We start from the raw sequence: 25,913 nt of genomic DNA, 5'->3' as shown, positions 1-25,913 counted from the left end.
TGTTGCTGTTGTTGTTGTTGTTGTTGTTGTTGTTGTTGTTGTTGTATTGATGAAAAGCAGAAAACAAACAGAGATGTTCTACCTTTAATAGCCTGACTCTGGCCATATTTTGTTGTTGTTTAGTCGTTTAGTCGTGTCCAACTCTTCGTGACCCCATGGACCAGAGCACGCCAGGCACTCCTGTCTTCCACTGCCTCCCACAGTTTGGTCAAACTCATGCTGGTAGCTTCAAGAACACTGTCCCACCATCTCGTCCTCTGTCGTCCCCTTCTCCTTGTGCCCTCCATCTTTCCCAATGTCAGGGTCTTTTTCCAGGGAGTCTTCTCTTCTCATGAGGTGGCCAAAATATTGGAGCCTCAGCTTCAGGATCTGTCTTCCAGGGAGCACTCAGGGCTGATTTCCTTCAGAATGGATAGGTTTGATCTTCTGGCAGTCCATGGGACTCTCAAGAGTCTCCTCCAGCACCATAATTCAAAAGCATCAATTCTTCGGCGATCAGCCTTCTTTATGGTCCAGCTCACACTTCCATACATCACTACTGGGAAAACCATAGCTTTAACTGTGCGGACCTTTGTTGGCAAGTTGGCAAGGTTGTTGGCAAGTTGGCCATATTTACCTGGAAGTAACCCTCACTGGTTTCAGTGGAATTCACTTCCAGGCAAACATGCTAAGGACTCCATCCACTGGCATTTATCTGGCGGGAAAGGGTGTTTTTCTTTTGTTGCAATGCGCGCTTCTCTCCTTCCCTGCAATAACAAAACACTTCTTCTTCTGATCCTAATCTTAATCTTCTCCACCTCCACACGCACACTAATTTCGGGAAAGGCAGACTTGGGAATGCCAGGTGGAATGCACCAACTTGGCCCTACAGAGCCTTGGCCTTGCTTAGCTTCCCATCAGAACATGCGCTCCCATTTACACACACGCCAAAAACCACCACCGGGAAGTGGTAGAGCAGTTGCGGAATGGGAGAATCCTCACCCACACATGTCCTGAAATGGAAACCCCATTTTGCATGGCTCCCACAGGGGAGCCACAGAGAGAATGTGGTTGGTCAAGGGCACCGTTGGGAACCATTGCGTCAAGGATTAAACCCTACAAAAATCCGGCGTGGAGTCCCTAAGTTGGATAGGATCTTGCACGCCTCCTTCCCGTAACTCCTGAAGCCAAGCTGGTGCCAAATGTATTGCTGGGGTTTCCTTTGGACCACAATGGAAAATTTCTTACAGCTCACACCCTGTTGCAGATAATTGGGGATTCTAGAGCTGCCTTTGTCCCTTTATAAATAACCTCTCCAAAGGAGAACTTGATCATTCAGAGACAGCTGGAGCAACGACAATGAAGAAGGCGTCTTATCTCCTCTCCTTGTTGGGTGTGGTGATCGTCTGCACACAGATAGGTAAGCTCCTCTCTTGCCCTCCTCCCTGACCGAAAGCAGAATGGCGCTTTGGGAAACCGAAGAGAGGCAGTCTGCTTTAATAGAATGGCCCTGGCTGCTTTTGCAGGGAAATTAAGGCTGATGGTTTCCATTCCAAAGTATGGGGGGGGGGTTGGTTTGCTTCGCATTTTAAGGAGAGCCTAGTTCCTGAATGGGGTAACTGTGAAGGAACAGGAGCGCAGCCTGGGAGTCATTTTGGACTCACAGCTGTCCATGGAGGCCCAGGTCAATTCTGTGTCCAGGGTGGCTGTCTACCAACTCCACCTGGTACGCAGGCTGAGACCCTCCCTGCCTGCTCCCTGTCTCGCCAGAGTGGTGCATGCTCTGGTTATCTCCCACTTGGACTACTGCAATGCGCTCTGTGTGGGGCTACCCTTGAAGGTGACCCGGAAACTGCAACTAATCCAGAATGCGGCAGCTAGACTGGTGACTGGGGGCGGCCACCAAGACCACATAACACCAGCCTTGAAAGACCTACATTGGCTCCCAGTATGTTTCCGAGCACAATTCAAAGTGCTGGTGCTGACCTTTAAAGCCCTAAATGGCCTCGGTCCAGTATATCTGAAGGAGCATCTCCACCCCCATCGTTCTACCCAGACACTGAGGTCCAGCTCCGAGGGCCTTCTGGCGGTTCCCTCATTGCGAGAAGCAAAGCTACAGGGAACCAGGCAGAGGGCCTTCTCGGTTGTGGTGCCCGCTCTGTGGAACGCCCTCCCATCAGATGTCAAAGAGATAAACAACTACCTGACATTCAGAAGACATCTGAAGGCAGCCCTGTTCAGGGAAGTTTTTAATGTGTTTGTTGGAAGCCACCCAGAGTGGCTGGAGAAACCCAGCCAGATGGGCAGGGTACAAATAATAAAGTATTATTATTATTATTATTATTATTATTATTATTATTATTATTATTAATTTGCACTTCCCAAAACAAGACGTGGACCAGAACACATCTTTCCTTCAAAATCCACCCTTTTCTGAATTTTGCAATGCTGTTCTCTGTCGCATACATTAAGGGGAAATAACACGCAGAAACGTGCTCACAAAAATACGTACATTCAAAATTGCATGCAAAAACATTAGGGAAAGTTCACACTTAAACACTGAGGAAATATTGCAAGGACATTTTTAAAGGCAAATTGTTGCAGAAATCTGGAGAGCTGGGGGAAAATCGGAACTGAAAGAAACCTAAATTCACGAATCTGTTCTTAGCTTCAGTGGGATTTACTTGCAACGGAGCATGCTAAATCCATAAGGAAATCGTGTTGGCATTCATTTCAAACTGGGTCTGTTTTGCTTATTCCTGAAAGCGTGGGGTGGAGGAGACTGGAAGAGGACTGGCGGAGCCTCCGAAAGAATAAGCCAACCTTTGATTGGCAACACTTCAAAGGCGTAAGGAGCTGCTGTTTGCTGTTTACTCGGCCAAGAATTTCTTGCATTGACCTATCACAAATGCTGACCTGGTTTTGACTAACCGCTTTCACCACGATCCAATTCCTTTGCAGTGTGCCTGGGAGGACTTTGGAGCACCGTTTTGCAAGATGATGCCATGCCACCTACTGGCACCACATAATACGAAACTGCTATAGAGTTTCAAAAGATGGTTGTGCTATGATGGGGGGGGGTAGGCTGGGAGGGCTGGGGGGAGCACCCTGCTGGCTTTTTTAAAAATAAAAAAATTGCACCCAGCAAGGCCAGCCCTTTGTCATGGCTAAGGTGGAGGTTGCCATTCATCTGATTGGAATTAATTTTATAATAAAATGATTTTAGAATGTTTTATCATTTTATTGTTGTTAGCCACTCTGAGCCCGGCTTCGGCTGGGGAGGGTGGGATATAAATAATATGCATTATTATTATTATTATTATTATTATTATTATTATTATTATTATTATATTATTATTATTATTATATTATTATTATTATTATTATTATTATTATTATTATTATTATTATTATTATTATACTATTATTATTATTACTACTACTACTATTATTAGGAAGCCAAAATAGGGGGAAACACACCCTCAAATCAATTTACCAAAAATAGAAAACAATGAAGTTATCAGTTGTTGCTTTTTAAAAAGCTAAAAGCAAGTATTTAAAGTGATTGTGCTCTTCAGGAATTTCCTGCCCCCAAAGTTTTATCTCCCTCTCTCCCTTCGCTTTGCAGCTGATTCGATTATTTGTTTCACTTGCGAAAGACAGCCCTCTAATTGGAAGTGCCTGCAAATGACTATTTGCCCTGACCAAGAAAATGCATGTCTAACAATGAGGGATGTTGACGAAACAGGTGAGTCCTGCGATCAGCTGCTTAGCTGCACATTTGAACTGATCTCAAGACTGGCCTGCCCTCTTAAGCAAGCAAACAAACAAAAACCCTACGGAAATTCTGTGCAATTTCCACATGCACAGATCCTGGGATGGGTAGAGGGAGGACAGGAATGCAGGTGGCACTGTGGTCTAAACCACCGAGCTTCTTGGGCTTGCCGATTGGAAGGTCGGCGGTTTGAATCCCCACGACGCGGTGAGCTCCCGTTGCTCAGTCCCTGTTCCTGCCAACCTAGCAGTTCGAAAGCAAGTAGATAAAAAAGTACCACTGGGTTAAATTAGTGAAATGTATAAAATTAGTGAAATATATAAACTTGAAAAGTACAAAATAAAAATACATAATGAAAAATAAAAAATATTATCATCATCATCAGTGCTTATTCTAATTTTATCAGGGTTATTCTAATTTTCCTACTCTTATTGAAAAGCACTGATGATGATGATGATTGAATAGGACATCCTTATTTTCATCAGGGGACGCGGGTGGTGCTGTGGTCTAAACCACAGAGCCTAGGGCTTGCCGATTGGAAGGTTGGCTGTTCGAATCCCCGCGATGGGGTGAGCTCCCGTTGCTTGGTCCCTGCTCCTGCCAACCTAGCAGTTCAGAAGCAAGTAGATAAATAGGTACCACTGTGGTGGGAAAGTAAACGGTGTTTCTGTGCACTCTGGTTTCCGTCACAGTGTCCCGTTGCACCAGAAACGGTTTAGTGTACATTTCCAAAATATAAGATAAAAAACAAATAAAATGAAACCTACATACAGCAACAGTGTTTTGTGTTGTGTAGGCTCCAATGATGTAAGTCATGGGCCCCCAATCATGTTAAGTTAGAGCTTAATCATTATTTCACTATTAATATACTTCTTAATTGTATTTCACTGGTTCGATGGCACGTCAAAGTGCAAGTAGATAAATAGGTACCACTCTGGCGGGAAGGTAAACAGCGTTTCCGTGCGCTGCTCTGGTTCGCCAGATGTGGCTTAGTCATGCTGGCCACATGACCCAGAAAAACTGTCTGTGGACAAATGCCAGCTCCCTTTGCTAGTAAAGCGACATGAGCGCCGCAACCCTAGAGTCATTCGCGACTGGACCTAACTGTCAGGGGTCCTTTACCTTTTTTATTATTATTAATATACTTCTTCTTAATTGTATTTCAGTTCACAATTATAATGATAAAATACATACTTCGTTACGTGCAAATGGCTTTAGATACCTATTAGGTCCATAAATTACCAGCTGGCATATATTCAACACAAGAAACAGCGACCATTTGCTGACGACAAAGGACAGCTGGACATATAAAGGGCCCCACTACCTTCGGTAGCTGAGGGCCTCATCAAACCTCAATCCGGCCCTGGCCACCACCACCCCAGTCATGCTGCCCTCGAGACAAATCTTCATTACAACGGCAATTATTTATCTAGGCTCATCAATGCACTTTTACAGACTAACATAGGCAGTCAAAAACTCAAATGAACCACAACCAAAACACCTAGGTCCCTGCTGCAAGGAGCTTACAAGCTAGGTTCTGGCAGTTGTGGAGACAGCAGAGAATGAATATGTCGGTATCTGTAATTAGGCTTGGATTCTGTATTGGGCGAGAGCTTCATATGTGCTTTCTTTTTAATTTCCTTCCTGCCTCAAGGTGACGATGCCAAGGTTCTCATCACCAAGAAGTGTGGCCAGGCATGTCCCACCGAAAGCAATAATTCAACCAGCGCACCCAAGTCGGTCTTCTGCTGCAAACACAACTGGTGCAACCTGTGGCCCCCAAAATAAAAAGTGTCTGGTCCACGCTGAGTGGAAGGGCCAGTCTGGAATGCCCTTGAAGTGAGCTGCTTTCTCTATGGGCTCAGCTATTGTGTTCTGCAAAGAAAGTATAATGATCCCTTTTGGCTACATTTTGATCTTGCAACACCAGGCAAGCATTGGCCTCATCCAGGCACCCTGTTTATTCAATTTTTTTTTCTTTACATGAAAGGTTCTGCATTTTTTAAGCAAAAGAAATGAAAGAAGAAAAATAAAATCGCATATTCCTGCAACAATTGTTAGCAATTTCTTAACCTACTGTGTTTTGTATCGACGAGTTTCAAATTTTGTTATATTTGTCCAAGTCTATGTCAGGGTCTCCGGCTGTTTTTGGGGACTACAATTCCCATCATCCCTGACCACTGGTCTTGCTAGCTAGGGATGATGGGAGTTGTAGTCCAGAAACAGCTGGACACCAGAGCTTGGGAAACCCTGGTCTATGTCTATAAGCAACCTGCTCTTAAGTGGCAAATCGTCAATCCATTGAATAAATGGAGACATTTGTGTGTTGAGACCACGCAGCCACCCCCTCGTTGGGAAATAACTCACACAAGGACACAGATATTAGGTTTATGTTATTGGGCAAATTTGGCCACAACTTTAATGAATTACAGTGGTGCCCCGCAAGACGAATGCCTCGCAAGACGGAAAACTCGCTAGACGAAAGAGTTTTCCGTTTTGGAGGTGCTTCGCAAAACGAATCTCCTATGGGCTTGTTTCGCAAGACAAAAATGTCTTGCGAGTTCCTGCGGGGGTTTTTCCTCCCCCCCCCTTTTCTAAGCCGCTAAGCCGCTTATCAGCTGATCTGATAAGCCGCTAAAAGCCGCTAAAAGCGCTAATAGCGCTAATCCGCTAATCCGTCAATGGGCTTGCTTCGCAAGACAAAGAAACCGCTAGACGAAGAGAATCACAGAACGGATTCTTTTCGTCTTGCGAGGCACCACTGTACAGAATGTGAGAGGTATTGGCTTAGGCATTGATTGGACCCCACTATATCCGACTCCTGCCTGTTGTGCAGGGAGTCCAGTAAGGGTAAACCACCAGAAGGAGGAGCCCCGTCGATGCAGACCAACTCAAGCTCCCCCTGGTGTTCCTGTCGGGGTCATATCATGGCCCTAGCCCCCAACCCGGGCTTCGGACAAGATCTACACCCCCAGATTCCTTTAATGGAATACCCTTAAGTTTGGAGGGGCAGGTGATGGCCACACCTCCCCTCCCCCATCACAAGGTCAAAGAACGCCTAACCGCAACCCTAACAAAGTTGTGACGATTGCTACGAGGGAGGCGAAAACCAAATGGCCAGTGCCAATTTGCCAAGTGGGAAAAATTCCTACCAGGCCCCTTGGACAATCAAGGTGACCAACCAAGGTCCATAGCAAGGCCAGTGCCTAAAACCTGCAAAATAGGGAGGGAGGGAGGGAGGGTGATTGAGGAAGCAAGCCAAAGAGGAAGCCCTCCAGCTCACTCCTTGGTTTCAACGGTCCCGGCCACGCCTCCCCAAGGCAATGGGGGACAAATTCCCCCACCCCCGGTGGTAAGTGGGTGGCCACGCGGTGCATCGCAACTCCTCCCCACGGGAAAGTGGAGCGGATATATTGTGGATTCATGATGGTTTGTAGTCAGTGATGGTACCTGGCAAGGGGCTTATACATTGTTATAGGGATTCTAAGGCCTTGAATATAGAATAAATGCTGATAACTGCACAAGGTAAACACACATACGTACAGTAAACCATACGTCTAAAATAGTATAGGAGAGCAATCCAAAGCCATCTTGGCTCTCAATATTTCCTCTGCCTCCTTAATCCCCCTTGCCTGAGAGCAGGTAGGCAGAGAGCAATCAGGGGAAGTCCCTGAAGGATTTCATAGAATCATAGAATCCTAGAATCCTAGAGTTGGAAGAGACCACAAGGGCCATCGAGTCCAACCCCCTGCCAAGCAGGAAACACCATCAGAGCACTCCTGACATATGGTTGTCAAGCCTCTGCTTAAAGACCTCCAAAGTAGGAGACTCCACCACACTCCTTGGCAGCAAATTCCACTGTTGAACAGCAATTACTGTCAGGAAGTTCTTCCTAATGTTTAGGTGGAATCTTCTTTCTTGTAGTTTGGATCCATTGCTCCGTGTCCGCTTCTCTGGAGCAGCAGAAAACAACCTTTCTCCCTCCTCTTTGTGACATCCTTTTATATATTTGAACATGGCTATCATATCACCCCCTAACCTCCTCTTCTCCAGGCTAAACATGCCCAGCTCCCTTAGCCGTTCCTCATAAGGCATCGTTTCCAGGCCTTTGACCATTTTGGTTGCCCTCCTCTGGACACGTTCCAGTTTGTCAGTGTCCTTCTTGAATTGTGGTGCCCAGAACTGGACACAGTACTCCAGGTGAGGTCTGACCAGAGCAGAATACAGTGGCACTATTACTTCCCTTGATCTAGATGCTATACTCCTATTGATGAGGATATAGGATTTCCTCTCCTATATCTATGAACCTCCTTCGTATTAACTGTCATTGTTTGCCCAGATGCTCTGCATTGAGGGATGTCTGACGGGCATCCCAATTGTCTTATCAAATGCTAATGTTTTGTGTAAACTGTGTCTGGAACAATGTAAAACTTGCTAAATCCTCAGGAGTCTCACACCTTGGCCAGCCTGAGCCACAGTAACCCCAACTTCTGTGTGATGTAATTTCTGACTGTTTTAGATGTGCTTCTACTCCACTTCCAAAATGCAAAACCCTTAAAAGAGATGTTTCTTCTGGGTTCCGGGTCTGTCTTCCCTCCTTGCTAAGAGGCAAAGGAACTCTGTTGCAACAGAAAAATAAAGATCTGCCTTGCTTTCACTGCATCCTGCCTCCATCCCTTTATCTCTGACTGATTGTGGACTTAGGGGACTCAGTCTGTTATGGAAAAATCTAGGTGCGAGGCTGCTCAGTCACCCAGCTCATCGGGCAGAGCCCACAGGTCCCTACAGAATAAAGGAAGGAGTCCAGCCACCGACCGGAGCAAATAGCTGTAGACCAAAGTTTATTGCGCAACAGGTTCAAAGAGGAATTTTGAACCCCGAGGATGGGGTGACAAGGACTTCTAAATCTTTCCCACCATATCCCAGAATACAGTTCGTATAGCATCATTGCTACATCACTGACATGTCACAAAAGGGGAGGGGTAGGCAGGGGTTACACTAGTTTAACCTTGGCAAACATGTCCAGACAAGTCCTTGGTACAAGATTAGCATAAGCAGACATGGGAGGGCAAGACCCAGGTATGAGATTAGCGTAGGGAAACACCTCTGAAGTCCCACTACCCAAAAGTACAATAGAACTTCCTTTGCATGTCTGGACCCCTTTGCAAGTCTGGTGGTGGGATTAGGCTTTCCTTGGCCAACAACCAGCTCAGCAATTGTCACCTCTGGGAACTTCCTGGAGTCCCTTTTCAAGGGGAAAAATAGCTTTGGAATGAAGGAAACTGTCAAAGGAGTTGATTTTATATTATTTTTAAAGCTAGGTAACTTCCCTGAGCTGTCAAGTCAAAAGGATACATTTATGCATAATATTTGTAACATTTAACAACTTTAAAGATGTCCCCCCCCCCGTAATTTCTGTAACACAGTCCCTTGGGGAGTTGGGCAGCAAAAGCCAACCACCCCTATTTTTTTCTATATCAACAGGATCTGTCCTTAAATACTGAGTGCGCTTGCAACAATTTTGGGGTGGACGTGCCACTTCATTTCCAATCTGCACTTGCCCCGCAACTTTCTGCTGACATCCTGTAACTTTCCACACTGCAAAGCTTGTGCCGCTTTTGTTGTTCTCACCTACAAAAGTGCCCTGGCAGGTGGCAATCGTGAAACAACCCTGGGGGAAGCACTGCAGAAAACACAATAAAACACAATAAAAAATAAACAATAAACAATAAAAACAATAAAACACAATGATGTGCAAATGGCAGTAATGCAGTAGTTCGTGGGTCAATGAGATGTTACAGAAAATATACCAACTGAAAATCCCCAGTCTGGAGGAGACGCTTCGCTACTTGTAGGAGGCATGCTGGAAATGTGGTGAAGTGGAGAGAGACCTCTACCATATGTGGTGGCAATGCAACAAGGTGAAGGTTTTTTGGGAAGCAATTTATAATAAACTTAAAAAAGTTTTTAAATATACTTTCCCCAAAAGACCTGAGGCCTTCTTGCTGGGAATTATGGGTAAGGAAATAAAAAATGAAGATAAAAAAATATTTCTCTATGCCACCACAGCCGCAAGAATTATGCTGGCACAAAACTGGAAAACAGAAACTATACATAACGTAAGTGACTGGCAGGTCAAAATGATTAACTATGCCGAGCTAGATAGATTAACAGGCAGAATACGAGACCAAGACGACCAGAAATTTCAAAAAAATTGGAGTAAATTTTGGAAATATATTGGAACGGATATATAGGAGGAACTGGCGGTATTAGAAATACTTTATCAGCTAATAATTATAAACTTTAATAAACTAATTATGCAATTTGGGATTTATTTGATACTTACCAAAAGGGTGAAGGGAAGTCAAAGGCTAAGTAGAGCCTAATGTTTATATTATTTTTTTTGTATGATTGTACGCTTACTTTTTGTATAGCATGAAAATAGGATGAATAATTTATGTTAAAATGTTTATTTTTGTATCTGTTTGTTCTTTTTTCTTTTTTCCTTTACAAATTCTGAATAAAAATTTACTTGCAAAAAAAAAAGGAGGCATTAAATTTATTTTCATATTTATTCAATAATTCTCAGAAATAATGACGTTGGGGGAGGGACTCTCTGGTTCTCATTCGAGCACACAGATCCATGTGAAACTGGATCTAATAATACGTAAAAACAGTCTGTTTCTCCGCAGTCACGGAAAGTCCACTGAGAGCCAGTGTGGTGTAGTGGTTAAGAGCGGTGGACTCGTAATCTGGGGAACCGGGTTCACTTCCCCGCTCCTCCACATGCAGCTGCTGGGTGACCTTGGGCCAGTCACACTTCTCTGAAGTCTCTCAGCCCCTCTCACCTCACAGAGTGTCTGTTGTGGGGGAGGAAGGGAAAGGAGAATGTGATCCGCTTTGAGATTCCTTAAAGGGAGTGAAAGGCGGGATATCAAATGTTATGTACTGAGGTGAATAGGATCCAAAAGGCAGCAGTCTGATTGGTCCTAGAACAATTGGATTCAGAATGCAGAAGTCTGATTGGTCCTGGAATAATAAGACCCAGAATGCAGCAGTCTGATTGGTCCAAAGGAGCCACCCAATCCAACTCCAGGTGGAAGTGAATCCGCAACCTGATTGGCCTACAGGAGAATCCCGGAATTAGCCAATCATGTGGGGCCCATTGTGTAAATAATGTATATAAAGCAGACATTCTGGAGGAGCTTTCATTCCTCACTACTATAAGCTGAATAAAAAGCATGAAATCCACTCTCGACTCCGAGTATATTTCATTCACACTGATATTGATTTCTGATATATGGCCACCTTTGGTTGCGGGGAGATTGGCTCCCTATACCCCAAGCTAATCTGGAATCGATTTGGGGACTAGATCCTAGATACTTGCCATCCAAGCCTTATTTTTTTACTCTGCTCCATGACTGCTCGCAATTTGCTGGTAAAAGTTAGGACCGAGGAGCCTTCGACCATTCAGATGTTGCTGACTACATCTCCCATCATCCGTACCCATTGCCACGCTAGCTCAGATGTCGCCCAGCAATATTTGGAGGACTTTAGGTTCTCCATCCCTGGTATGAGGGCTACATAAGGACTATAAAGTTTTTTCCCCACGGCCCAGGGGCCAGACTATTCCCAGCCCCACCCAAGCACAAATATGCTGATCTGTTAAGCCAGTGGTGGCGAACCTTTTAAAGAACGAGTGCCCAAACTGCAAACCAAAACCCATTTTTGGCTAGGTATTTCAGGCCAAGACATACCAAAAGAAATGAGGACTTTATTTATGTATGCCACTACAGCAGCAAGAATGTTGATTGCACAAAATTGGAAGACTAGAGAAATACCAACTAAAGAACAATGGCAAGAGAAGTTGATGAACTATGCAGAACTGGCAAAAACGACAGATTAAGAGAAAAAGACAACAGAGACTTTGAAAAAGAATGGGAACCATTTACCGTATTTTTTGCACCATAACACTCACTTTTTTCCTCCAACTGGAGGAAAGTAAGGGGAAATGTCTGTGCGTGTTATGGAGCACTGGGTCACCCCAAATTCACCATCAGATCACATAGCATGTCCATGGCTACATCTTGCACCAAAAAAATCATGCACCCACTGTGGCCTGGGGCCACAGTGGTGCAAAAACGTGGTTACAAAGCATGGATCCACATGGATCCTCAGGATTTTTGCATTGGGCTACTCCAAACTCACTGTCAGATCACATGTCTGTGGCCACAGCATGAACCACAAAAATCATACATCCACTGTTTCGTTTAGAATATTTTTTTTTTCTTGTTTTCCTCCTCTAAAAGCTATGTGCGTGTTATGGTCTGGTGCGTGTTATAGAGCAAAAAATATGGTATGTTATATTTGCAGAAACAGAGAAAGTCAGTAGACTTGATGGCAGGATTTAAATAAACATTCACATTATTAGTATTAGAAAATGTTTAGAAAATAGTGAAATATTATAGTGTATTTACTTTTCTTTTTAGGTTTTTAGGCTTGATGTTATGTTATTAATAACTTTTTCTGTTAGGAGGTAGCAAAGTGGGTGAAAAGAGAAACAAACCAGAAGCGGAAGTTGGGGGAAGCCCTGGAGGCGAGGGAGGGAGGAATATATAATAAATGTTAAGAAATTGAGATGTATGTAATTAATGAAAAAGAAAAATGAATATATATATAGGTATATATTTTAAAAAAGACCAAGAGCCCAAACTGCAAACCAAAACCCATTTATTTATCGCAAAGTGCCCAAAGTTTTTGAGCTTTTTGGGGGCAGTTTCCCAAAGTTTTTGAGCTTTTTTGGGGGGAGACAGAACAGAAAAATCCCCATGGGTCTCGCCATCTCCTTCCCTCTTCCCTCTTCCCCCCTCCCACCCCGCATGCCAGGGCACGCTCCCCAGCTGACTGGCTGGCTGGCTGGCTGGCTCCTTCCCGGGCTGCTGCAATGGGGAGGATGGGGCAGCCCTAAGACCAGGTGAGGGGTGGCAGCCAGGAGGAGAGGGAAAGCCCCCACCCCAGACAGCATAGCTGTCAACTTACAGATTGGAAAATAAGGGACCAGCAGCCTCAAAAATAAGGAATCAGCAGCCCAAATGAGGGATTTTGCTTAGCTTATGCACACCGGGGCTGCCGTCGTCCTGGCGCGAGGAGTTCCATCGCCCCTTTCCCGCCTGAGAGAGACGGAGGAAGAGAGACTCTCACCCACGAGCCCGGCATGAGGCGGTTGCGGCGCCACAGTGGCCGCTGAAGCGCCTCCCTTCTGCATCCTTCCCCATCCCCTCCTCTTTCTTCAGGCTGCCTCCTCAGCTGCCTCCAGCTTCCCCTGGCAGTGCGGCGAAAGTCTCGCAAGAGAGGGGCTGCCTGCCCGCCCGCCGCCACCTGTCTCCTCACGACGCGCCCTTGAGGGGGAAAAGGGAGAGACGGAGACGTGGCAGCTCGTGCGCACGCTCTCTCTCTCTCGTGGCGGAGGACCCCGAGCCGCTGCTTGCCTCCCAAGCCGGACGAGCATGAAACCCGGGAAATTTAAGGGACATCATCAATAAGGGACAGCAGCGGAACATGGCGCTGGGATAAGGGAGTTTCCTGCCAAATAAGGGACGGTTGACAGCTATGCCAGACAGACAGACCAGCAGCCACGGCTGCCTGCCTGCCTGCTCCCAGCCTGCGATCCTGGCGTGGCCTTCCCCATCTTCCTTCCTCCCTCCCTCCAGCAACGGCGCCGTGGCAAAGGGGTGAGGCTGGGTTGGGCCAGGCGCGGAGGGAGGTGGCGGGCACAAGTGCCCTCTTAGCCTTAGGCAGGTCGGGCCCGTGGGAGTGGCAACGGGAAAGCTCGGAAATAATGGGAGAACAGGAGAAGGAAGAGGAACCTCCCGGAGGGCAACAACTGATGGACACAGTGTCTTTAGAAAGCATTCCAGACCCTCCATCTCCCAAAACCCGGCGAGCCTTGAAAGTAGGAGAGCAAAGTACCCACCTTGGAAGAATGGCAAATGCAACTAATAGACTACATGGAAATGGCGGAAATGACTGGCAGAATTCGAGACCAGGGAGAAGAGCTTGTGGAAGAAGATTGGAGGAAATTTAAAATTTATTCACAGAAACATTGTAAAATTTTTGAATGCTGATGACGTTGAAATGAACTGAAGGGGTTCTAGCAACAAGGTAAAATGTAAGATGGGATTGATAATAGATAAGCTAAATTGGATATGAATTTGCTGAACCAATTTTTAAAAAGGGATACAAAAAAGGGAGGCGTGAGGAAGTCAGGAAAATAAGTTAACTAAAGATGAGAAATTAAAAAAGAGGGAGTTTTGTTTTTATGTGTTTCTTTTTTTCTTTTTTCTTTCCCTTTTTGTGTTTAATGTTTGTATTTTTGTATTTTGTGATTTTGTACTTTTCTGTTTTGTACTTTTTTCTGAATTATTTATTGATAAAACTTAATAAAATATTAATTAAAAAAGAAAGAAAGTAGGAGAGCAAAGGGCTCAGAAATATTAAAAAGCAGGTGGTAAGGACTTTTCCTTGCCTTATCTATTCCTGGCAGCCTGCTGTGGGGTTGTTTCCTCTGCCGTCTGACACAAGTCACGGATTCGAATTACAATAAAGGAGATTCCGACTAAACATTAGGAAGAAGTTTCTGGGCAGTGAGAACTGTTCCACAGTGGAAGGGACTTCCTCAGCAGGTCGTGGAATCTCCTGCACTGGAGTTTTTTCAACAGAGGTTGGATGGCCATCTGTCAGGGATTCTTTAGCTGTGATTCCTTCATTGGAGGGGGTTGGACTAGATGACCTTTGGGGATCCCTTCCAACTCTGCAATTATTTTTATTATTTATTATTTATTCCACTTATACACCACCCTATGTCCAGAGGTCTCAGGCTGGTTCACAGCAAGACCAAAAGCAATAACCCAATAACCCAATGCTATTATTCTATTCTTCAGTTTATAATATTGTCATGGTTACTGAAACAGAATATTTGAATTTATTATTTCGGTCACAGACCAGTTCCAGCCCACATACAATACCAAGGAAGTCACAAAACACGATAGGGATATATTTGAATTTGCAATTAGATATAGCAACAGTTTAAAAATATATAAATTAAATTAAAACTTAGTCATTAACATATAACCTAAAATTATCATTTAAAACCTTAATCATTATGATAGCACAGCTTGTTCCCTAAGTTTTATGGCAATTGCACAGAATCTGGCTGCCTTTAACGTGATCTCAGGATCCTTGTCCTCTACCAGGGATTTTAGACACTGAAGTTCAGATTCATTTGGAGATTTTTGGTTCACAACAAGACCAAAAGCAATAACCCAATAACCCAATTCTATTCTTCGGTTTATAACATTGTCATGTCTACTGAAACAGAAAATCAATGACGACTGAGGCTGCAGATCTTAAATGGCAAAACTTTATTAACATGCGCTCCAGCTTTACAAATCACAGGCGCGAAAGAGCAGAACAGAGCATCAAATGTGGAGGAAGGTGCAAAGTGGGAGAGACTTTTAAAAACATCCTGTTTGGTGCATGTACCTTCCACCTCCATCAGCTGATGGCTCCCTTTGCTTCTGCCTTCTCCCCACCCGACAAATGCCAATCCCAGCTTCTGATCTTGTGCCCAGCCAATCGATGGGGCTGGCCTGGTCCAGTTACTATCAGGCTGGTTTATTTTTATTTAATTTATTTGTTAGATTTTTTAAGATCAAAAGATCTCAGTTCTAATGAAATCCCCAGGAACTGTAGCATGGCACAGCCTCTGTTTTTGTTTTTAAATTAGAGATCTCTAGCAACCACCACCCAAAATACATACAAACATTTTTTAAAAAATAGACTTCTTTGAATGCCTGGGGAAATTAGGAAAGGTGATCGTGGAACCAGCTTGAGCCGGTGCTGCAGACCTGCTCTGAGCTCACCAAGACCTGTGGCTCTTCCAGCCTTTTGCTCTTCTAACATAAAAGAAAACTCCGCAGAAAAATAAAAATCGGTTTGTGCAACCAATCTGCCCCCCTTGGGACTCCCTGCAGTAAGGGAAGCAATGGGGAATGATAAAGGAACGTATGAGATGGCATTAGCTTGATGCAATTTCTTGTGATCTCCCCTGCACCACAAACGCTTAGCAAACACCTGATATTATTTAACTTCCTCCGAAACTTTGTGCAAACTGATTTTGCACGTGGGTTGTCTGGGAATGGCAAAGGTTGTGCAAACCAAACTCTGTGCAAGCCAGTCGGAAAACGTGTTGTCTGGGAATGACCTGAGGCTTTTGGGGGGGGCCAAATGGAGGAGAAGACTCATCAGCTTCTTTGTTGAGGGACTGGGGAGGAGAAGATGGTGCCTTGCAGCACCAAAAAGGGGCGAGAGGTTTCTGGGCAGGTGGAGAGAACTCCACACTCTGCAATACCAAGCAAGAAGTCAGGAATTTTAGCATTCAGGGCAACGATCCAGGTGAGCAAGCTCTTCCGCGATGCTTCCGTGGGGTGGTGTTTGCTGTCCACGACGGGATTCTTGATCTCGAACAAGGGAAAGGGGAGCGACATTTGACAGTTTTGGATAGGAGAACTGTGACCTTTGCTCCGCAGAGCCTCCTCACAAGAGGGATTGGAAGATGTAGAAGAAACTGGCCAGGACGCCCACGGCCATCAGCAGGCCGCTGGTTTTGACACTGGTGGCCCCGCTGATATTGCAGAGGGAATGGCTGCAACACTTGGTCGAAACACTCGTCAGGCCTGTGTCGATGAAGTTCTCCGTGCAGGTAGGAGTGCATCTCTTGCTAAGCTGGTACACGGCATTCTTGCCTGGAGGACAGGAATGAAAGGGGGCGATTATACACGGGTAGGTAAAAGGTAAGGGACGTGGTTGGCACTGTGGTTTAAACCACAGAGCCTGGGACTTGCCAATCAGAAGGTCGGCGGTTCAAATCCCCGCAACAGGGGGAGCTCCCGTTGCTCGGTCTTTCCACGCCCAGCAAAATGTCTGGAGACCATCGTTAAAATAAAGACCGTGAGGATGCTCCCTGAGTTTTAAGTCACGACATTTCAAACTGTCGTTTGGGGATTTTATTTGCTTATTTGGCGCGTGGCACTGTGGGTTAAGCCACAGAGCCTAGGACTTGCCGATCAGAAGGTCGGCGGTTCAAATCCCCACGACGGGGTGAGCTCCCGTTGCTTGGTCCCTGCTCCTACCAACCTAGCAGTTCAAAAGCACATCAAAGTGCAAGTACATAAATAGGTACCACTCCGGCGGGAAGGTAAACGGCATTTCCGTGCGCTGCTCTGGTTCGCCAGAAGTGGCTTAGTCATGCTGGCCACATGACCCGGAAGCAGTAAACCGGTTCCCTCAGCCAATAAAGCAAGATGAGCGCCGCAACCCCAGATTCGGCCACGACTGGACCTAATGGTCAGGGGTCCCCTTTTACTAGGTAAAAGGTAAAGGACCCCTGGATGGTTAAGTCCACTCAAAGACAACTAGGGGGTTGCAGCGCTCATCTTGCTTTCAGGCCAAGGGAGCCAGTGTTTGTCCACAGACAGCTTTCCGGGTCATGTGGCCAGCAGGACTAAACCGCTTCTGGCACAACAGGACACCGTGATGGAAACCAGAGCGCACAGAAACCCCGTTTACCTTCCCGTCGCAGCAGTACCTATTAATCTACTTGCGCTGGTGTGCTTTCGAACTGCTAGGTTTGCAGGAGCTGGGACAGAGCAATGGGAGCTGGGTTCGGAGCTTGCAGATGGGCTATAGGTGACAGCTAGCTTTCTTTCTTTTTGGTTATAATTTTTAATAGTTTTCCAATTACAATAATCCAATAATAGCCTCATTATAACATTGCCAGATTATAATACAATTCCTAATACAAATCATACAAATGCCAAATTATATAATTTAGGTGCCCCCCCCCCCCCGCATGCTAGAATTGATGGTTTGATTATTTACTTTGTTTCTGTGTTCCAAAATCTTAATGATTTCACTTACATTCCAGTTATCATCATCATCATCATCATCATCATTTATTCACACCCCACCCATCTGGCTGGGTTTCCCCAGCCACTCTGGGCGGCTTCCAACAAAATATTAAAATACAGTAGTCCGTCAAACATTAAAAGCTTCCCTAAACAGGACTGCCTTCAGATGTCTTCTAAATGTCTGGTAAATGTTGTTCTCTTTGACATCTGGTGGGAGGGCGTTAGTAATCCCTTATGCAACAGCTGCAATATATAGACCTTCTATTTGTGTTAACACATTCAATGATTTATAAGTGAAGACCTCATACTAGTACATCATTGCTTTTCCTGTGTGTGACATTTATTCTGTCCCTATTCTTTCTTCCTGTCTTTGTAAAATGTTGTGGCTGTCTTTTCTCGGTTGCTGCTGCTATCCGTCATGCCTTGAGCGGAGCTGATATCCCAATGTTGTTACAAAAATTCCTCCCTCCCTCAGTCCCCTGCTCTTTGTTTTTTGCAACTTTAACAATAGCTGCAAACGCCACTCTGTCCCAGTCAGTAACCTGTTTTCTCCCTTTTTTCACCCAGCCTAGGAAGAAGAGTGATCTGTCATACTGCCAGTGCCCTTGGCTAGCGAGCGACCTTGAGGGATAGGGTTTCACCTCACGCTCAGCAACTGTAGCTTCAGAGAGAATATAATAAAGGTTTGCTACCTACCCGATCCTGAAGTGGAAGTGATGGTGGTACAGAACTGGTCCTGTTCTGCGCACTTAACTGCCTTCATACAGTTCCAGTTGGAAGGCTCGTTTTCGCACCTGTAGCAAAAAAAGGCGTGGGCTGTGCGGAAAGAAAAGAGAGAAGCAAAAGTCAAGCAAAGGCATCTCTCTCCCAGGTGAACGTCAATCAACGTTTGTCTCAGTCTGGCTGTGACCTTCAAGGCTGTGAGCACCTTGGGGCAAAGCAACACTCCTTAGAGCAGGGAGCGAGGAACACTTTGCTCTTCCAGATACTGTTTCGCCTCAACTCCCATCAGCCCCAGCCAGCGTAGTCATAGATCAGAGATAGCAGGAGCTGTCATTCAACATCTGGAAGACCACAGGTTCCACATTGGCACCTTTGAGGTATGGATACCTCCAAAATTAGCTGAGAGATCCTCATCGGACAGAATGCCCAGGTGTTTTTCTCAAGGTCCTATGGAGAAGTGGTTGCTCCCACATTCTGAATCCTGAAGTTCACCCAAACCAGAGGATGAAGATCTTCCAGAGACCAAATTCAGACTGTTCTATTGGGGCAGGTGTTTCCTGGTTAGAGGACTGTTTGAATATTATTATGGTAAAGGACTCCTAACAGTTAAGTCCAGTCGCGAACGACTCTGGGGTTGCGGCGCTCATCTCGCTTTACAGGCCGAGTGAGCCGGCGTTTGTCCACAGACAGTTTTCCTGGGTCATGTGGCCAGCAGGACTAAACCGCTTCTGGCACAACGGAACACTGAAACCAGAGCAGCGCATGGAAATGCCGTTTACCTTCCCGCCGGAGGGGAACCTATTTATCTACTTGCACTTTTTTTTGCATGCTTTCGAACTGCTAGGTTGGCAGGAGCTGGGACAAAGCAACAGGAGCTCATCCCGTCGCAGGGATTCGAACCGCCGACCTTCTGATCAGCAAGCTCAGTGGTTTAGACCACAGTGATTATGACTGTTATAATTTGTACCCCACCCATCTGACTGGGTTGCCCCATAAGGAGCAGGATTTTTACTTCTAACACAAGGGGCCCCCCAAACAGAGCTGGACTGGCTCAACACATTTTGAAGTAAGTAGCGCAAAGCACATTTCCTTCCAAGGAGGAGGTTCTGAATGAGGCTATTAAGACCAGAGTTTACCTCTGAGCAGGCCATGAAAACCACAACACACTAAGAAGCATCAATGAGAAATCAGGTCAACTGCTTGCCTAATAATAATAATAATAATAATAATAATAATAATAATAATAATAATTATTATTATTATTATTATTATTATTATTTTATAATTTATACCCAGCCCATCTTGCTGGGTTTCCCCAGCTACTCGAAAGCAGGAATGTTTTAACTAAAGAGTGTGAAATCATAATAAGAGCTAGATCAGGGGTAGGCAACCTAAGGCCCGGGGACAGATCCGGCCCAATCGCCTTCTCAATCCAGCCCACGGACGGTCTGGGAATCGGTGTGTTTTTACATGAGTAGAATGTGTGCTTTTATTTAAAATGCATCTCTGGGTAATAATAATAATAATAATAATAATAATAATAATAATAATAATAATAATAATTTATTATTTGTACCCCGCCCACCTGGCTGGGTTTCCCCAGCCACTCTGGGCGGCTTCCAACAAAACAGCAAAATACAATAACCTATTAAACATTAAAAGCTTCCCTAAACAGGGCTGCCTTTAGATGTCTTCTAAAAGTTTGGTAGTTATTTTTCTCTTTGACATCTGGTGGGAGGGCGTTCCACAGGGTGGGCGCCACCGCCGAGAAGGCCCTCTGCCTGGTTCCCTGTAACTTGGCTTCTTGCAGCAAGGGAACCGCCAGAAGGCCATCAGGGCTGGACCTCAGTGTCCAGGCAGAATGATGGAGGTGGAGACGCTCCTTCAGGTTATTTGTGGGGCATAGGAATTTGTTTATTTCCCCAAAAAAAACATATAGTCTGGCCCACCACATGGTCTGAGAGACGGTAGACCGGCTCACGGCTGGAAAAGGTTGCTGACCCCTGAGCTAGAAGGTGGTAGACTCTCCTTCCTTTTTCAACAGAGGTTGTGTGGTCACCTGTCAGGGATTCTTTCGCTGGTATTCCCGCATTGCAGGGGGTTGGACTAGATAACCCATTGGGTCCCAAGTCTACGATTCTGGGATTCCTCCAGCCACCAGCCTTAGAGGTGCATATTGTAGGGTTCTATGCAATGCGCTGTGGAAATCTAGATGCATAGATAAGGACCTTGTTGACATTCTGCTCTGCACATCTCCAAAGCCTTCATTAAGCGCAAATTACGGCATGGGCGTTGCAACCTCTTGGTGGTAAGATGCCAAGCAATTTGGCAAACAGACAGCCCACTGAGATGCCCTCAAGGCAGAGCAGTTTCACTGGCAACACCTCTGTTGCTGGGACTTGCACACAACACACCTCCTAGCAAAAGAGCAGGACTAGGAGACAAAAAGGGTTGGGGGATTGTCCTTAGTCAGGAAAAATGACAGCAATAATTTTAATAGTTTTATTACTTATACCCCACCCATCTGGCTGGGTAAAGTGATCCATTAATTTGCAACCTAGCCAAGATTCTGCTGAAATACAAAATGGCCAGTGTTGAATTGACTTGCAAATGGAAATATTTGATTTCCGAAGGCTTCCAATCATTATTATAATAGGGCGGGTGTGGGGGATTCCCTGGTCCTGAATGGTGTAACTGTGCCTCTGAAGGACCAGGTGCGCATCCTGGGAGTCATTTTGGACTCACAGCTGTCCATGGAGGTGCAGGTTAATTCTGTGTCCAGGGCAGCTGTCTACCAGCTCCATCTGGTATGCAGGATGAGACCCTCTCTGCCCACGGACTGTCTCCCCAGAGTGGTGCATGCTCTAGTTATCTCCCGCTTGGACTACTGCAACGTGCTCTAAATGGGGCTACCTTTGAAGGTGACCCAGAAACTGCAATTAATCCAGAATGCGGCAGCTAGTCTTGTGTCTGGGAGTGGCCGCCGGGACCACATAACACCGGTTCTGAGAGCTCTTCATTGGCTCCCAGTACATTTCCAAGCACAATTCGAAGTTTTGGTGCTGACCTTTAAAGCCCTAAACGGCCTCGGTCCAGTATACCTGAAGGAGCGTCTCCACCCCCATCGTTCAGCCCGGACACTGAGGTCCAGCGCCAAGGGCCTTCTGGAGGTTCCCTCATTGCGAGAAGTGAGGTTACAGGGAACCAGACACAGGGCCTTCTCGGTAGTGGCGCCCACCCTGTGGAATGCCCTCCCTTCAGATGTGAAGGAAATAAGTAGCTATCCTATCTTTAAAAGACATCTGAAGGCAGCCCTGTTCAGGGAAGTTTTTAATATTTAACGCTGTATTGTTTTTAATACTTGATTGGCAGCCACCCAGAGTGGCTGGGGAGACTCAGCCAGATGGGCGGGGTATAAATAATAAATTATTGTTATTATTATTATATTATTATTATTATTATAGCAACAATGATTATAAGAATTATAATAATAAAGCAAAGCAGGCTTTTCCAGCCTGGTGCCTTCCAGATGTTTTGTACTATGTCTATCATCAGCCCCACCCAGCACAAAGGCTGCTCTACGCACCCAGCGAACAACCGCAGAAAAGTAGGAGACAAACAGGCCGGGCCGCTCCCACAAAGCACACTTCATTGCATATTTATTCTCAAGTATTGCCATGTTCACAGAGCAAGGTTCTGCCCACCTCAGTTCCCACAGGATTACAGCTCACAGTTTGTAATTCTTTCTGGCTTTTATTAAAATGTACGGGGCAACCTGCCACCTAGACCTTATCTCGCACCGCCCTGCAGCTGAAGGATTCTGTGAGAAGTTGCGATGGACCAAGGAAGCCAAATCCGAGTGAGGACAGGAAACTTTGCCTTCATTCTGAATAGGCTTCCTGGTGACAGCTTGTAAGCAATGTGATGGACGTCACAAAGCCAAATATGACCAATGGTTTGTTTCACAGCCCTGTGCCCCTGACATGTTGGCAAAAGGGAGGGGAGGTTTTTCTTTTTCTAAATATGTTTTCATTGATTTTCCAATAACAGCCTCATTATAACAATACCAATTTTATCCAGTTAATACAATTATTAATGCCAATTATTCAAATTATACAGTTTAATCAAATTGGCCTCTCCATGTGCTAGATTTGATGGCTTCATTCTTCTACATTTTTTCTGCCTTCCAAAATCCTAATAAGTTCCATTACATTCAGATATAATAATCCCTTATATAACAGCTACAATCTTGGGGTTTCATTTGTGTTGGTATATTAGGTAATTTATAAAGTTTCAAGTGAGTGTAATCCTTATTCTTTCCTGCATGTGATAGTTCCCACACCCTGTGATATTTTCCTATCCATATATGATGTTATAGCCTGCATTCCTACAACTGGTGATGGTTCCCGACACGCCTCGGGAGAAGCGGTTATCTCACAGTTTCCAGAGTCACTGCATTGCTTCATCCCATGATTTGGCTCCCAGTAAACAAGCCATCTTCGCCATTTCTCCAGCCTAGAAAGAATGGTCTGAATCCAGACTTCACGTAGCTTCTATTCCTGCAGCTGGTAGACTCCTTTCTTCCCTGCCACTGATTTATGGCCAGTTATCCTTATCTTAAAAAGCATTCTTTTGTGGATAACAGATGTTAGGGGAAACTTTGCTCCATATTTTCAAAGCGTAATGTTCCCCCCCCCCTTCTCTCTCAGTTCCTTTCTCCCACACACGCAGTTCCAGTTTTGTTAAATATTTATATTCCAATTTCTTCTATCCTTGCTTACAGATGTGGGGTTTTTTAACTTGTATTCCTAGGAGGGTTGCCATATCATAAATGTAGAGAAGAACTTTAATACAGTGGTGCCTCGCAAGACGAAAAGAATCCATTCTGTGATTCTCTTCGTCTAGCGGTTTTTTTGTCTTGCGAAGCAAGCCCATTGAAGGATTAGCGGATTAGCGCTATTAGCGCTATTAGCGCTATTAGCGGCTTTTAGCGGCTTATCTGCTGATCGGATCAGCTGATAAGCGGCTTAGCGGCTTAGAAAAAGGGGGGGAGGGGGAAAAACCAGCAGGAACTCACAAGCCATTGTCGTCTTGCGAAGCAAGCCCATAGGAAATTCGTTTTGCGAAGCACCTCCAAAACGGAAAACTCTTTCGTCTAGCGAGTTTTCCGTCTTGCGAGGCATTCGTCTTGCGGGGCACCACTGTATAAGCAAACCGTGTGCCCCTTGTCTCTTTCACCGAATGAAATCCCCTCTCAAGCCAAACTTTTAAAATCCTTGTAGCTGGGTTGTTTTCGCAGTTTCTTATCTCATCATCTCTATCATGTGCCTGTGGTTTACTCCAATTTTAAAAACCCAATTAGTAGGATAACCTGTGCTTCCAGGAATGGGATCAGGGGGTCGTGGCAGCCAGAGTGTTCCATGCACCCAGTGCCTTTGTCTGTACTCGCATGCCATGGGGAAGCGAGTGCCGGACAGCCAAACACCGGGTGAGAGCCAGATTCCTCTTGCAACCAAAGAGAAAGGCAGAAAATGCAATTCCCTCATCATTATCCGATTATCTCTGTCTGTCTGTCTGCTGTGGCGTTGGGAGAGGGGTCCACCCCCTGGTGCCCAGAAAACAGGAAGCCCAGAGGGGCAGTTTTTCAAGCCAAATCTCTTCCTTTGTTTACTGTTTGTTTGGTTTCAATCTAGTCCCCTTGTGTGTCCCCACCCCTTCCCAGCTATAGTCTTACAATCCTATTGGATTGTAATTTGGAGGATGGGACCTCAAATATATTTTTTTAATAATTTATTAGAAATTTAATAAAACATATTATCCAAAAATATCACATCCCTAATTTTCCCCATTTTCCTCCTAAAGGGCCCAGCATGAAGGCTCTGTGTGTCCTGAGAAATTTCATTCTCCTGCGCAACTTTTCGGCACACTGTGCAAAATGCGTGCCGTTCAACATCCACAGACAGAGAGCCATACCTGTATGTGAATTGTCCACCCTTACAATCTTCCTGATGCAAAAAAACCCGCAGGGTGGCTGGAACGCCTAGGCAGATTGTTCATATACACAGCTTTCCGTACACTAATGTCAGATCACGTAACATGTTCTATGCGCAGGAGCAGGGGAGAGCATGACGGCGCATTAGACAGATACTTGTTCCTGCCACAGGTACACCCTGCGTATCTGAAGCGTGTCTGGGTGAGCCAACCTTTCTTAGGAAACTTTTCTGCAGGGATAAGAATCTTCCAACATTCAGCTGGGCTAGGGACAACCTAAACCTGCTTTTCTGTTATTTAATCCAATAGTCTATTGCATATCTTTTGTTTGAGTGGGATGTGGTCGCTTCTTCTCCCATCACTTTTTAGACGTTTCTGAAAGGCTACTCACACAAGCCTTCATTCACACAGTCCCTTCCACCTTCCCTCATCTGACTTGCCCTCTCTAAACCCTCCACCATCAGACAGACGGGACGAAAAAAGAGGAAACAAAGCTTCTTTGCACCAATGCCTAATTAATTTCTACAATTCCACTGGCCAAATGGAACCTCCAGAGTTAGTGCAGTATACCTCAAGATGCCATTGGCTGAGGTGGGACAACAGCTGTTGCCTTCGTGCCCTCTTTCCTGAAAACATCTGGCTGGGAACTAACAGAAACAGGATGATAGATCAAATGGATCATAGATATGAGCCAGCAGGGCTCCTCTTAAACATTCATAAATCTTCAATAAAAACCTCTCCGTGGTGTTAGAAACTTAGGCGTGGGGTTTTTAATGGGGCATTTAGTATTAAACACTAGTCACTGGTCTGAGCATTATATTAGAGTCCCCCTTTTAGATTGTAGATCGCAGAATTGTAGAGTTGGAAGGACCACGAGGATTATCTAGTCATCTAGGATCGTGCCCTGCAATGCTTCCACCCAGTGTGGGGCTCAGACCCACAGCCCTGAGATTATAATGCTCTGATGCTTACATCTTATGCTAGATGACTAGATAGTGCTTCGCATCCATCCCAACCCTACAGTCTTGCGATTCTATGAGTCTCCAAGTCTCCCGTCCTTTTCTGCAGCTCTTTGCCTAAACAAAGGTGAGAAATGTGCCTTACCTTTTCCGGCGCATAAGATCGCCACCAGCAAGGCAACCAGCAGAGTCTTCATCTTTGCAGTGATCTGTGGAACTGTATCCCAGACTGCTGGCCACTATGGTTATATACACCCCTGAGGTGTTTGTCTTTTGTTGCCATGGTCACCATAATTTTAGGGTTCAAGAAGCTGAGGATGGGGAGGGTATGAGCATAGGAGTTGGTCGGTGTGGGAATGGGTGTGGGCCTGTGAGATCACTAAAGGCAATTCATCATTATGCAGGAGAGAGAGAGAAAGAGAGGGAGGAGTTCACATGTAGGTGACAACCTCAAAGGGGAGAGGCTTGAGGTCTGGAGCAGGAGATCTGCCTGCAGAAGATCCCTGGAAACTCTCAGTG

General features: G+C 45.4%; 2 protein-coding genes and 1 long non-coding RNA gene across 3 annotated transcripts; 2 read left to right on the top strand and 1 right to left on the bottom strand.

The window, feature by feature from the left end:
* The first annotated feature begins 1,098 nt into the window (after positions 1 to 1,098).
* Positions 1,099 to 5,808, top strand: LOC310713225 (lymphocyte antigen 6E-like). The gene is made up of 3 exons (XM_083517115.1): positions 1,099 to 1,399; positions 3,608 to 3,727; positions 5,409 to 5,808. The coding sequence occupies exons 1-3, from the start codon at positions 1,339 to 1,341 to the stop codon at positions 5,540 to 5,542; spliced, it is 315 nt and encodes a 104-aa protein (XP_083373241.1). The 5' UTR covers positions 1,099 to 1,338; the 3' UTR covers positions 5,543 to 5,808.
* Positions 5,809 to 8,040: 2,232 nt separating this feature from the next.
* Positions 8,041 to 9,447, top strand: LOC310713663. Its single transcript, XR_014529391.1, has 2 exons — positions 8,041 to 8,593; positions 9,046 to 9,447. It is a non-coding gene; the product is annotated as an uncharacterized lncRNA (long non-coding RNA).
* Positions 9,448 to 15,157: 5,710 nt separating this feature from the next.
* Positions 15,158 to 25,700, bottom strand: LOC310713216 (lymphocyte antigen 6E-like). Its single transcript, XM_083517106.1, has 3 exons — positions 25,540 to 25,700; positions 18,418 to 18,537; positions 15,158 to 16,557 (listed from the first exon to the last, which is right to left on the bottom strand). Exons 1-3 carry the CDS (start codon positions 25,589 to 25,591, stop codon positions 16,349 to 16,351), a joined length of 381 nt encoding a protein of 126 aa, XP_083373232.1. The 5' UTR covers positions 25,592 to 25,700; the 3' UTR covers positions 15,158 to 16,348.
* Positions 25,701 to 25,913: the final 213 nt, after the last annotated feature.

Source organism: Podarcis liolepis (assembly GCF_965112155.1).
Source record: "Podarcis liolepis genome assembly, chromosome: 8".
NCBI classification, from domain to species: domain Eukaryota; kingdom Metazoa; phylum Chordata; class Lepidosauria; order Squamata; family Lacertidae; genus Podarcis; species Podarcis liolepis.
This window is presented reverse-complemented; position numbering and strand designations above follow the sequence as displayed.